This window comes from Sardina pilchardus, chromosome 3 (assembly GCF_963854185.1).
Source record: "Sardina pilchardus chromosome 3, fSarPil1.1, whole genome shotgun sequence".
Lineage (NCBI taxonomy): Eukaryota > Metazoa > Chordata > Actinopteri > Clupeiformes > Clupeidae > Sardina > Sardina pilchardus.
In genome coordinates, this window is record NC_084996.1 from 18,359,689 (window position 1) to 18,374,392 (window position 14,704).

A 14,704-nucleotide genomic window follows, 5' to 3' on the forward strand; every position below is an offset into this window, starting at 1 on the left:
TTCATCCACCAAGCATTCTATTTCTCTTAATTTGGCCATATAACCTATTAATCAAGGATATTTGACCAATAGGTCATATACAAGCACAATAAGCCTATATGCGTTGACCGTCTCTGTTATGACATATGGCTTGAGCAAAATGCTTTGTTTTTGTCCACTGTTTAGTGCAATCTATTTCGACACTTCAACAATACAAAGAGTGCTAATTTGCGAGATTTATTATTGCGTGTCTAGCCTACAATAACAAGAAAAGCCCAGCAAATTACAGCCTATCATGAAAACAAATACAAATCAGAGGTAAAACAAACATGGCTTAATTGTTTGTGCTCTCTTTGAGGGGTCAGTGGTTTAGTGTGTTTGTTTGCTGATGTCTGACTCTTTGGTCAGATGAGTCTATTCACTCTGGTAGCCCACAGATCTCCCTCACTCAATTTCACTGTAGTAGCCTAACCCGGACACATGGTGGCGCCATAACGCTGCTTCATGTAGGACGGCTTTGAGGTGATAGAGTGTTATGGTGACCTCTGGTGCTTGCCTGAAGTCCTCTGACGGTCACTTTGAGTTTACACTTTGAAATACATAGCTAGTCATAGCTTCCTGTCTTTTTGAGTAATTTTGTTTATCTACCATCACTGTTTTTCTAAATTCAATATTGACCTAAATAATTAGTCAAATAATTAGTCATCAGATTTGGCCACTATATTCATATCATAAATTTGAAGACGTTTGAAGACATTTTACCTTAAATCTGCATGCAGCACAGTACTGTACATTCATAAAGGTGAGACTATTAGTATAACTACTGAAGATATAGACAAGGTTAAAAGACAATGTTTTTTATAAGCAGTCATAGTTGGAATGAACGTTGCACCTGTAACTGCTTGGCAGACCCAGGAAGTGAACATACCTTTCCTTAGACCTTAGGTCATCCACGTTCCCATCACACATTCTCCTCATCATCACCAGCTCACTTGTCTCTCTTCGCTCTGTCAATCATGTATCATTCTCATCACTAACTAACCATCCTCTGCTCACTGATCACTCCATCACTCATTCCCCACATCAGCTCTAACTCTTCTAATCACTGTCCTCACCACGGATCTCTCTGTTATCATTTCCCTGGATCTTTCTGTTCTCATCACTGTTTTGAGCATCATATCCATATAACTCCCTTCCTCACTAATTCCCTTCCTAATCACTGAGTTCGTAATCAATGGTTTTAATCACTGAGGCTACGTTTGTTATCACTGTTCCTACTTGCTGACTGAGTATCGTTCGTTATCACTGTTTAATCACTGATTAGGCTACGTTCGTTATCACTGTTATACCCGCTGACTGAGTATCGTTCGTTATCACTGTTTTTAATCACTGATCAGTTTGTTATCATCGGTTGCTCCATTACTTTCATTGCCACTGATCCCTCTCTCCATCCCTCTCTCCCATCACTTCATTTACAGCCCCATCATTCAATATTATCATATCCTGGCTCTCATTGTCACTGATGAAATGTCCTGGCTCTCGTCACTCTCATCTCATCTATTCTATTATCTAGCCCAGCTTATCGCTGGTTGTATTTTTTTCATCGGTCACCTCATCGCTCATCCTTCAGTGGTCCTCCTCCTCCTCCTCCTCCTCGTCCCTTATCAGCCCTCTCCACCCCCCGGATGACTCTCTCCCACTCTCTCCTCACTGGAGCCCTGAGTCATCCCCTCTGCTCTCCTTGGCCGAGGGCCCCCCTGCTGGCCAGGCCTGTTTATCCTGGACCTTACAGCCAAAGCAAACTCGGGTTGGAGGGGAAGCCTGTATTTGAGTTCTTATCTACGGAGACTGTTTTGTTATGAATAGTTTACCCTTTTTCTGTTGGCTTTGGCACTCTGAACAGGAATTAATATCTTTTAAAAACCGTGTGGGGGAAATCCTTTGATCTCTGTATTATGAGCAAACACATTTATAGGCCAACATCTTGAGCTGTTTTTGTAATTTCTACAAGTCAACAATGGTTTCCATACATTTGTATGACATTCGTTTGATTGACAGACACTAGTCTTACCCCATTTACATTCCCAGTTTGTCAGAAATCCACACATCCATCCACATTACCAAATGCCAAATATTAAACATGTCAATACTCTGATATGCATCAATGTTGTATCGAAGCTGAAAATGGCCACACTTATTTTAATTCTTCCTGTTCCAACATGACCGTGCACAAGTGCACAAAGCAAGGTCCTTAAAGGATTACAGAGTTTGGTGTGGATGAACTTGACTGGCCTGCACAGAGTCCTGACCCCAACCCGATAAAACACCTTTGGGATGGTATTGTCCTTGGCAGATAAAACCAGAATTTCTGATTGACTGAGACAAATTTCAACACCCTGTTAAATATGTTAAGTTTTCTTAATGTACATGTATGGTATTTATATGTTTATCTAAATGAACAATCACCCAAACGCGTCACTCAGATTGCAAACGCCATCATTTGGACTTGAAGTACAGGAATGTGTATGATGTATTTCTACATCTATACCTCCTCATAGCCTACTACCCCCAGGGGTTTAGACAGAACCAAAACATTCCAACAAATACAGACAAAAAGTAATAATTAAGAGAGAATGTTTATGCTGGGAGTTTACATTGTGTCAAGTTACACAATGATTTCAAGAGATCTCAAAGATGTGATAAGCCATCACAAGTCTACTGCAAGGTGGCCCGAGCATGTAATAGTTCTGACTGAATTGAAACAAACACTGGTAAAAGGAAAACAAAGACAAACCTGTCAGGCTATCGCGTCCCTATAGCCTGTCTATGTAAAGCTTTATGTGCCTCCACCAACTCAAGATGGAAAACATCTGCAGAAGGCTTCAAAGTCGTGATCATCACAATCATCTGGTTTTGTAATACAGGCCATGCCTACATCTGGCTGATACTGAGACAACATTTGTTGAGATGATTGGTCATGTTTGCGTAAGACAACATGGGTCTTTTGGTGAGTGAAAAATCATTCTCCATAAAACACATTGTCATCCTCGATGGCATTGTGCTCCCAAGCGCATCGTTCCACACACAGGCTGACTGTGTGTCAGTGGTGCGGAGTGACCTCTAGTTACCCTTAGCTCCTCCTCAGGCCCCCGTCCTGTAGTAAGAGCTCCAGCCAGAGCTCTTACACCACCACGGTGCCTGGGTCACTAAATCAGTTACAGTGTGCGATCAGCGGAGAGCCAGCGCAGCGCGCAGGAGAAGAAACACTCAACTCTGATTAGGACGAAAATGTGGAAACAATTTTGGCTCTCTGAACTCACAAGGCCCTGGTCCAAGCCCAGCTGAGAGCGAGAGAGAGAAGGGAACAGCTGAGTTAGTGTGTGTGTGTGTGTGTGTGTGTGTGTGTGTGTGTGTGTTTATGATTATGTGCGTGTGTGTCTATGTGTACTTTATAGCTAAAACACTGCCCAGTCCCAGAGCTGTGCTAACGGTAAACGCTGTGAGTGTGCAGCGCGGTGCGTCACCGAGAGCGTCTGGGCCGCGGGGCGTGCGTCAGCAGCAGGGAAAGCCATTCCTCCGGGCCAGCGCTGTTTGTCATCAGGCTTTATCTCTAACACAGTAAACACACATGATTATATCATATGAAGCTCCGAGTCTTTGGTTTGGACCTATAGCAGTCCGAGGGAGAGAGAGAGAGAGAGAGAGAGAGAGAGAGAGAGAGAGAGAGACCCATATGTGGCTCACTGGATTCTCTCCAGCAGTGCTCAGTGTGTAGGAATCACACTACACCTATGTCATCTATAACTGCGATGGTGGAGGAACATTGTTAACATTAACGGATGGATGTTAAAAAAAGTGGATATCATCAATATGTTTTACAAAAACTTAGTGTCAGATTTAAAGTAGACTGTGCACGCACACACACACACACACACACACGCACACACACACACACACACACACACACATATCAGACTGAAGACTGTCAGAGTTGTTCTAACACCCAACAAATCTGTGGAGAAAAAAAACTAGACGCTCATGAAAGGAGACAAGACCACAGATCACTCTTGGAGACGAGAAAAGACCACAGATCACTCTTGGAGACGAGGAAAGACCACAGATCACTCTTGGAGACGAGGAAAGACCACAGATCACTCTTGGAGACGAGAAAAGACCACAGATCACTCTTGGAGACGAGGAAAGACCACAGATCACTCTTGGAGACGAGGAAAGACCACAGATCACTCTTGGAGACGAGGAAAGACAGCAGATCACCCTGGGAGTTTAGCACCCAGACTCACGTGGTGCTTCGAGTCCATTCGATGTCTATTCACATGGCAACGATGGGAATGGTGTGATCTTAAGCTTCAGTGGGGCACAGTGGTTATTTATCTACCGTCATGCTGTGGTGCTGCGCTGGACACCAGGGAAGCAGAGGCTTGCCTTCTGATAAACCCTCCCCATGTCCCTGTTCACAGACCACAGGATGGTATTTGCGAATGATATGAACGTGTGGTAGGGGTGGAATGCAGGGATAGCCATGAGTCAGTAATCAGGCAATGAACAGACACTCACAGGCAAATACATTGGAAATGCGCAAATGCAAAGAAACACAATGACACACACAGACATGCACACACACACACACACACACACACACACAGAAAAACGGTCAAACCAACGGTCACTGTGTTTGTGCAACGTGGGTGATATACTGAGTAATGGGCTGAAACAACTTTCTGGTAAAATTGTGTAAACCTGTTTTCATTCAGAAGACGCTCATCAACATCTGGCAAAATGATTACGGTGAGGTGATCATTTCAACTCAAATGCAGCTTAACACATCAACTGTCACGCTGACTCTTGACAGAGTAATTGAATCCAAAGAGAAACTGCTCAAATTCATTTGGTTCCACTGCTCCACCCCTGGCTCCAGATCAGCCCTAGTTACTGTACAGTGCCACAGCTTGGCGGGGCCAGTATGGTACACGTACACTATAGCCCAGAGTGACAGGTGTCTCTCGGAGGCTGTCAGCAGTGGTAGAAGAACACCTCCATCAATGCTCTCCCTGGACATGTTAACCTGAAAGTCCTGATCTGTGGTACACTGCTATGGCTTACACTGACCTAATGGAGTCTCTCTCAGTCAGGGTTGGTATGGAAACCCAGCAGTTCTTGAGCGTTCCCAAGGAATATTTGGGAATAATTAAATATTGTTTGGGTTTTTTTTCCAAATTGTGCTTTACATGAGCTGAGTATATCACTCTGGAGGGGTGGTGACGTGTGTGTACTGTATGTATTTGATACCTGAAGGTAAAGTTGCGATTTCAGGATCAAATGGGGGGACAAATTCTGAACAAAGGTAGTCTTCAATGTTCAGAGATGCAGATAGACGAATCTGCATGAGAGATTGTATTTATTCTAAGGCTGAAAGAAAGAGAGAGAGAGAGAGAAAATGACTGAGAAAAAGAGAGAGAGTGAGGCAGAGAGAGGGGCTCACACCAGAAAATGGAAAGAGAAAAAAAAGGATTTGGGAGTGGTGGGACGGGAGAGAGAGAGAGAGAGAACATAAGAGGCTGCTGGTGCTGGAGTCCCATTGTGAGTGTTCGCCACCCATCTGAGGAAATTAACACTTCCTGTTGTTTTTATAGCACTTTCCTGCCGCAGGCGAGTGTCTCTTTCTCTCTGTCTCTCTCTCTCTCACATGCGCTCCGACTTGGCCGAGGAGAGACAGAGGCGAGCCGACACCATGAGAACAGCAGCCTGCGTCCCCGCGCCTTCTCCTCTCGTCTGGGGTAAGCTGTGTCCTTCTTACTTGACTCTTACTGCTGGAATAAATGAAGAAAAAAAGGGGAAACAGAGAGAGACAGGGAGAGATAGAGAGAGAGAGAGAAAAAGAGGGAGAGACAGAGCTTGACAGAGCTGTTTTAGACCACTGGGTTTTTGCGTAGCCTGCTAAGCTGACTGGAGAGTTGAGAATTCTCACAGGCTGTTTCGGAGTGCCAGAGGGAGAGTGTTGGGGAACAGATGTAGAGGTAATAAATGAATCTAGTGAACAAACATACACACACACACACACACTCACACACACAATGTACACACACTGACAACTGAAGTCAACATATTAACTTTATGACAACTGAAGTCAATATTTGTTGTTGCTAAGAAAAGCTGCTTTTCCCTACATGCACATTACCTGTTACATAACATCACTGTTTAAATGGGCATTGGGGTTATATGATAAAAAGGTCAAATGAATATGGGCAGATAAGTATTACACTGATGTCTAATTTGAGCGAGAAATATTAATTTCCAGAATTAGGCAATAGCGAGGCCGAGTCTTTCCTGCCACTGCTGTGCACCAATGACAGTGGTTTAAACAGGAGTACAGGAAATGAGCACTCGAGACCCTTTGCACAGGAAGAATGGGAGGACAGGGCATCCCTTCCCCGCCCTGCCCCCCCCCCCCACACTCAGCAACTCTTTTGTCTCACTCACTGAATAGTCAACCTCAATTAGAAGAGAAACATGCTAACATCTGATAGATTTCACTCTCTTGATATATTTATGTAATGTGTGTATCACATCTCTCTCTCTCTCTCTCTCTCTTTCTCTCTGTGTGTGTGTGTGTATTGTGTGCACATATACACTTTTCTTCCTCTGTCCTTTCTACTTCTCTCTACCACATTCTCTTTCAACCATCTCCTTTGACCACATGACCACTTAGTACCTCGACATTCTGGAGTATTATTTTTTACCTAAGGTCTCCTTTGCAATGTAACTTGAATGTTATCCATCATTTTGTAAGCTACTTTGGATAAAAGAACATGTAAATGTAAGCGTTTTAATGAATGTAAATGTGTGTATGTGTGTGTACACATGTAAATAAAAACAGCACATACACACCGTATCACTGTGTTCACGTGAGTAGATTGTATCCGTAAAAAGGACAAACAAGTCCGCACACTAAAGCTTTGTCCTTTTTACTGTTGCTTTTTTGAGTCCAGCACCTAATTTTAAAATATTCAGATGTGCGCACCCGCTTCTACACTATTAGATTAGTGTATCCACCTTTGTGACTGGCTATATTAAGACTTCTTCCTGAGAGGCCCTGTGTGTGTGTGACTGTGTGTGTGTTCCACTGCTTCCTAGTGATGTACAGCAGCCTGCTGCTAGGGAACGTCAGGGCTCTGGTGAATGAGAGCAAGAACATGGGGGACCTGAAGGATCCGGAGAGCACCATGCAAATCTGGGTGAGAAATCTAGCCTATACACATTTGGGTCTTTGCAATATTAAACTGTGTTGGATACAATACATTTCACTATGAATTCCTTGGACAAATTTAATGTTGTCAGCTCTTTGCTCAGTTAGCTGAGGAAGAGGCTAGGATTCGTATTGGATATATTCCAATCCACTGAGGTGATCTCGTCTCTATCAGGTCAATAGCATGCTTTAATGGACAGGATGTGTGTGACTGCTCCATAATATGCAAAAGTGCATGTATAGGGCCATATGAATAAGACATCAATAGCCCATTTTACAGAAATATAGGAGCAAGGATGACTTCATATTGAGTGGAAAGAGAGTGTATCAAAATGTAGTGAGACCTAGTTACCGGTTATTTGTATCAAAATGTAGTGAGACCTTGTTACCGGTTATTTCAAATCTTCTAACCATCCTTGTGTGTATATTTACCAAGCAGCAGACTGGCCTCTCTCTAATAGATTACAGCAAGAGGAGACACAGACAAGGGACATATTAGTGACTTAACCTTAATAAGTTACTTTTGATTTGATAACCACCTTGATTTTCACAAAACAAAGCAAAAATGTAAGTTTGAACTGAATTTTGACATAAAACTCCTCCTTGACTTCTAGACCGAGACCGAGACCGTCCGGCCCTCTTCAACAGTGCCCACACATGAGACATACAAGTCGAGTAAGAACCTTTCCTTTACTGTAGCTGAACCCTATCAGGTCTTCAAAGAAGGCCATGCCCCGTAAATACTGTAATGACTTCAATACAAAACTGGCAGACAGAGAAGACGCAGTTAACTTGTGATTTAAAACACACACACACACACACACACACACACACACACACACACACACACACACACACACACACACACACACACACACACACACACACACACACACACACACACACACACACACACACACACACACACACACACACACACACACACACACATCCCTCAGCAGTCAAGCAGGTCCTATAGCTTTAGTGTCATAACTCAGCAGCAGTGTGTCTCCAACATCAAACCATCATGGAGATGAAGACTCAAATGATGAAAGCATAGGGAAATGTGAAGAAACATTGTATCAGAAAGAAAAGGACACTTTCCACTCACCTCTCCTGTATCTAAATGACAATACGAATCAACTTGACAATATGAAAGATTCTCCAGCCTCTTTGGGACATTATGGCTAAAGCAACAACGTGTTTTGACCGTGTTCCGCAAGATGGGTTTCTGTGATCATGTGTGAGACGTGATGTGAGCATAAGTCCACAGGAGATCAAGTCAGTCAAGACAGAACAAACACACAAGTGGAGGTGGACAGGGGCCTCTTGCTGAGAAAAAGCACAACAGATATTGAGTTAACTGCCAAGAGCAACAGCCATGGGGGATCTTTTTCAGGCCAGCAAACACACAGGGCAGGCTTGCCGGCCAGCGCAGGACCAGTGAGACTGGCCACATGGCCCACACATGGATTGTGTCAAAGGTTAATCAAAACCGTATTGTCAGCAATATCCACCACGTCCTTCTCCTTCAACCAGACGGAGTTCAAATCTCTTTAACAACGAACCCACAAAGTACAGCACAGCACAACACAACACAACATGACAGAAAAGGGATGGGAACAACACCACTTTGTAACACCGAGCCGGCACATTGTAACAAGTCAGTAATCTAAAGGCACCAGCTGCCAATAGCCTACATAGCCTAAGTCAAAAGGGTCAAATCTGATCTGAACTTTTCTGAGATTTCTTCAGGTTTATATGTCCAGAAAACGTCTGTTTGTTGTCTGAAGTCTTACCAAGACTTGCACTCACATGGCAAAACAGCCTGCAAATGTTACGTAAAGCTCCTGGCTCACTGAGGACTTTAGACAGCCTCCCCCACTTCTTTTGAATTGAAACTCTGAAACTGTGGCTGGACCAAAAAAGGACCAAAAAAGGTCTAAGGAGGTGCAGACAGATATTGCTGTAGCCCAGCTGTACCAGGCAAGGAAAAAATGGCCCTATTAGGACAGTTCACAACTCGGAAAAATATGATGTATGACACTGCAATTGGCAAGCGGAGGTATAAGACAAATAAAACGATTATTTCCTTGAAAGTTTTCACCTGGTTTTGGGTAGCCTTAGTATGGAAAGGAAACTTGGACGGGGCAAAGGACAATCGTACCCACCCACTTCTCCATATGAAAACTGAGACGTGAGATGAGATGCTAGGGAAGGAAGAGCAAAAGAGGGCGATAGGAGCGGTCAAAAAGTGGGCAGTCCCGTCGCCGTCAGGATCCTCTGGTAACCGCTGGTAAGACCTCAACATCTGGTAACCGGAGGTTACAGCGCGTTGCGTTCCCACCCTCTTGCATTTCCTGTTATGCCTTGTGCTGTTCGGCACGCTTGGAAGCTCTCTGCAGACAGTCAGATAGTCCCGCCTCGATTTCTCTGTCATGAGGGGAACCCTTACTTTTTTAGGAGTGTTCCTCTCTGTTTTTTCCGGTAAGTGTTATTAAACTGGACTGTTAACTTTCACCATGCTCTTCCTTCATGAATTCTGCCAAAATATTGCACGGAGTCAATAGTTCTGTCTGGGGATCGCGCTGTAAGGGCATCTGTTTTTAAGGTGAATAGAATATGTCCTTTCTCCACTCTTCATTCAAAAGGAATGTTCTCTTTTCTAGATACCAACGGGATGGTGCATAGTACACACAGCACGACACTCGGTAAGATAAAAAATAAATTCTGATTTCTTTATCGTTGTCCTCATCAATAGGTCTCAGGGCATTCATAAGCATTTCAATTATTGTTAGATGAAGGCGCCAAGCTCGTAGTTAGGCCTACTTCTTTAAGCAATTTTCATATAAGCTGACTTTTAAACTGTTGCTTCACAGATTGTGGTAATAAGACCACTTCTTGTGGCTACTACTGTGAATTATGTGGACTTGTACCAAGGCTCGACTGCTACAATCTTCTACATGAACACTTTTGTTACCATCATTTTTTAAATGACATGGGGCAGTTTAACACAACAGACCTATGTCGGTGGGACATAGTGCAAGAGTAAGTATCTGGTATTTATTTATTATCCATCCCTCCAGTGTGGAAGGAAACTTAAACTGATAACTGTCCTCTGAATGCCATAGGCCTTACAACAGCTTCACAGAGTGCACTGAGCTGATCGCTGACTGTCTGCTGATCCCATGGCCCAATTCTTTTGTGGAGAAGGTGTTTGTCAACATTCACTCCAAGTTCTTTCAAGACTGCGCTGTGGAGGAGCTGAGGGACCCACCTCCCAGCATCGTGTTCGCCCTGGTCATGACGCCCATCTGCCTCATCCCTGTCATGGTCATCCTCGTTGTGCTCAAGACCAAGAATGGAGACGGCAGGTCTTGACGTGTGGACCGGTCACTGTTGCTCACGCTGCTGCCCATGCTGCATTGGACACGGACACACACACACACACACACACACACACACACACACACACACACACACACACTTCTTCCACATCATCTCAAGCAGCTCATCTTGTGCTCTGCTGTCTCCATCCATTCAGATTGGAGTGATGACAGGTTTTTTTTGTTTTTCTTTTCAACACAATGTCTTTGATGTAAGGCTGCACAACTATTTGACTTCTGTCATAATAACAATTTGAACTAATGCAATTTGTGAATCGCAAAAGCTGCAACTAATTTTGCAGCTCGCAACTCTTTCTTAATGGTTAATCTTGTCACATGATTTTTTTTATATTCATGCCATCCTCTTTGTGTGATTGACAGTGAAGCTTGCCTCACTGGAGTGCTGTGCTTCTCATGCAACAGGCATGCTCATCAATCAGAAGAGGCCCCACTTAAAGTGAATTTGGAATCTAGTTTTGACTAGAGATGCACTCTTTAATGTCACTGAGGGGATTTAAAGGGTGAATTGCACATTGTTGACGTGGACTGGAGATGAAAAACAGTCTCAGACATAGTGGACGCAGGACCTATAGTCTATGGTATTAACCTCCCCACAACTCCAGCTCAATACTGGGCTGGCTTTATGGTGCGTTTTTCCTAGATTATGAGTATTTCAGAACGGGAATTAGACATTTAGGAATGTGCGACTTACATATTTTAAACTAATGTATAGGATAGAGGGTGTCAGTAAATTATATCATATAAAGGTTATTTTCATAGCACTTAGGTAATTTTGGCATCAGTTTGATGACAAAGGCTCCAACAGCTTGCTGAGAAAGTGACAGGGCCATTGTTTGTCCCAACTGAGATGCCAACAGGAAAGAAAAGAAAAAAAAATGACAAGACGAGGCTATTGCAGCCAATAATGGTATTATAAATAATAATAATAATAATATGTATTTTCAAATGGTAACCGGGAAAAGAGAAGTTTTTGTACTCTTCATTATCTGACTGCGAGCGTAATTGATGAATGTAGCAGACTAGTGGCCAGCTGAGAGGAAAAATCAGGGTGTGCTCTCTGACGATAGGCCAGTTGCGTTGGGGATGGCCCGAATGGACTGCTCCGATTACCGGAGGAAGTGTGTGTGTGTGTGTGTGTGTGTGTGTGTGTGTGTGTGTGTGTGTGGGGGGGGGGGGGTCAGGGTTGAGGACGAGCCTCAGCAACACAATGGTGAGGAATGTTTTCCGGGCATTGTCCCCTAATGAGAGGGTGGCAAGGCTTGCGCCTGGCAGTGCCCTTGGGATTCCTCTCATCTCTGGCAGACACCCGGTTTGGTGTGTTTGTCCATGCCCAAGATATATTTTTAGATAACATAATAATGGCATAACAATGTAATAGCAGTATGCTGTTTTGGTATGACAATGAAAGCCAATGTGGAGAGTCTTTCAGTTTAAATGACCAAATAAATATTTACTCTTTGTTTACTCATGCTGTTCATGTACTTGTGTGTCATGTATTGTTCAAGATAAATTAAGAGTCTGTAAACCGGTCATTGTACTTGCCTTCCTCAATGGCTTCAGTGTTTGTTGATTGCATTTGTAAGCCTGTAATGTTAGCAAAACCACTTTTGGAATAGCAACACCTTGGATTTAGCGCTTAAACAGTTAAATACTGTACATTTCTCTATTGAATACAAAATGACTGATTGATTGATTGATATGAGGGGTAAAAATGATGTAGCAACGATCTCTTCTTATTTATGTGAAGTGCTGGTTAATCAAGGAATAATCTACAGAGACAGGATGGAGATTAGACCAGAAGTACAATATCATTTGTTCTACATGCAAAAGCGCCTTCATTCTTGACCCCGAACACTCACAGAGGACCCTGGACATCTGTGTTTTGTGTTCAGCTGAAATCTTTAAATCAAGAGGAACTACAGTAGTCACTGGGGAGAGATTTGGGGAGATATGTGCATTAGGTCATGATACCGGTCCTGTTGAATGTGCCCTTTCATCACACTGAAATGTACACACATTAGATAGTACACTCCGTCCTCTGTTACTCGCGGTGCTCGTCCTGACTCACTGTGTGCCCACACTCCTGTTGCTAGGATGCAACTGCAGGTGACATAACCTTTGTGACTCTATTGGGGACACAACCACACCTGCAAAAAGGCAACTTTTCAGAGAAAGGTTTTTGTGTTGGTGCAGATGCCAGAGACACAGGCATTCTCTGTGGTGAGCCCCGAATACTGCTGCTATCCTAGCGTATGCCTTTCACAGACTTCATTAACAGCTGTTGACTGGCAGAATTGGCTCTGGGAACTAAAATGTGCAGATTTGGAAGTGGAAAGCAGTGGATAGTAGTTGAAAGACTGCCCCCCTGAGGCTACAGACCATAATAATGTCATTCTCACGTTTTCAATTGTACCTTTAAAACCAAGTGCAAAAATGAATTGTGATATCAAACTCACTAGGGGTTCGCTGTTGTCATAAGAATCATGAGCCATATAAAATCGTAACCCCATAAAATATGTTCTCCCAGTCAGCAATCACTCTATTATTGCTGTAAAAAGGAAAGTAGAGGCATACAACTAGTGTAATTTCTTTTAGTTCTGTAACACATTCTGTATATCAAAATATTAAACCCAACAAACACTAACAAGAGAGATTAAAGTAACACAAACACTTCAACACATGGATGCAGGCCAAAGTAACACTATCCTTGGAGATAAATAAAAGTATATGTGTATAAATTGGTGTGTGTGTGTGTGTGTGTGTGTGTGTGTGTGTGTGCGTGTGTGTGTGTGTGTGTGTGTGTCTCACATGTTCCTAAAAGTAGGTCCTGATTCTCCACACAGGACACGAACACATTCAAAAGCAAGAACTTGAAAACACTGTATAGTATACAAAAGGGGAGGAAGAGTCATTGCTGGTCCCAAGATGAGGTTGAGGAGTGGCGGCGTGAGGGGTCGGATCCAGTTCCAGTTCCAGTTTAGTAGGGACGGTCCCTGCGGTCGTGCCGGTGGTCCGACCTGAGAACGCACCAAGAACACCAGCACTCTCATCATCCTCACCCACCCTCATGTCAGTCTAATAGTGACAACAGCAGTCACAGTGGTTGGCAGACACATTGAAGTTACATCAGTATGAGAAAAAACAAAAGGGCTTAGGGCGCTCAGGAGTCTATAAATTAGTACTCAGGTGCTCTTCTGCTACGGGTAAGGTGAGAATCCAAAAGCAAAACAAAGATTTGCAGGGGCACTTGAAGGCCAATATGGCTGCAACGTGTAAGCCCATGTGCTTTTGAAACCCAGTGTTTGCCATGTATTATTAAAGGCTTTTATATTTCTAAAAATCTCCGGAGTGCCTCTGCAAATCTCTTGCTTTTGGATTACATCAGTATGATTTTGATCCCACAGCAAGGAAAGACTGCCCACCTTCCATCCATTTTTCCCGGGCCGAAGCCTCCGCGGTCCCCTCCACGGTCCCCTCCACGCCCTCTGAATCCCCCGCGGTCTCCCCCACGACCTCGGAATCCTCCGCGATCAAAGCCACCCCTGCCCCCTCGGTCTCCCCCGAAGCCCCCTCCTCCTCCTCCTCCTCCTCCTGCAAACAGAGATAGACAAAAAAGACGTCTTACTCTTGGCTGCATTAACATTGTATTGCTTTTGCAAACTTTGATAAGCTGCTTCTGTTAAACTCATTAGAAGCTCTATAGTTTTGAAAGATGTGTGTATCTAAAAAACAAACAAACAAACAACACCTATGCAACTCCCCAACTGAAAACTCTTTCTTTTGCTTACCCATTCCTTCATCACTTCCTCTCTCACCTCCCAAGGGCGACATCCCTCCAGCTCCCTCTGGTTTAGGGCCTTTGCACTGGTTGCATTCATTCCTCCAGGAGAAGTTCAGGTTCCCACACGTCCCTGCATCAATATATGACCACATTACCAATAGAAGTGACGTACATGCACTTGTAAACCTGGGGCCGGTTGCACCTTAAGTTAAGGTTTTTCCCTCTAAATCTGACTTAAGGCCCCCTTAGGATGAGATCGGTTGCACAAACACC

At 43.7% G+C, this 14,704-nt stretch overlaps 1 protein-coding gene across 2 annotated transcripts; it reads left to right on the forward strand.

Moving 5' to 3' along the window:
• Positions 1-3,267: 3,267 nt before the first annotated feature.
• On the forward strand, positions 3,268-12,114 carry ramp2 (receptor (G protein-coupled) activity modifying protein 2). Of its 2 annotated transcripts, XM_062532283.1 has the most exons (7): positions 3,268-3,359; positions 5,631-5,774; positions 7,132-7,232; positions 7,858-7,918; positions 9,913-9,954; positions 10,123-10,291; positions 10,375-12,114. In XM_062532283.1, the coding sequence occupies exons 2-7, from the start codon at positions 5,684-5,686 to the stop codon at positions 10,622-10,624; spliced, it is 714 nt and encodes a 237-aa protein (XP_062388267.1). In that variant the 5' UTR covers positions 3,268-3,359; positions 5,631-5,683; the 3' UTR covers positions 10,625-12,114. The 2 variants fall into 2 exon arrangements, with proteins under 2 accessions (XP_062388267.1, XP_062388268.1); XM_062532284.1 differs by lacking the exon at positions 3,268-3,359 and having other exon boundaries at positions 5,544-5,774; positions 7,864-7,918.
• The last annotated feature ends 2,590 nt before the right edge of the window (positions 12,115-14,704 follow it).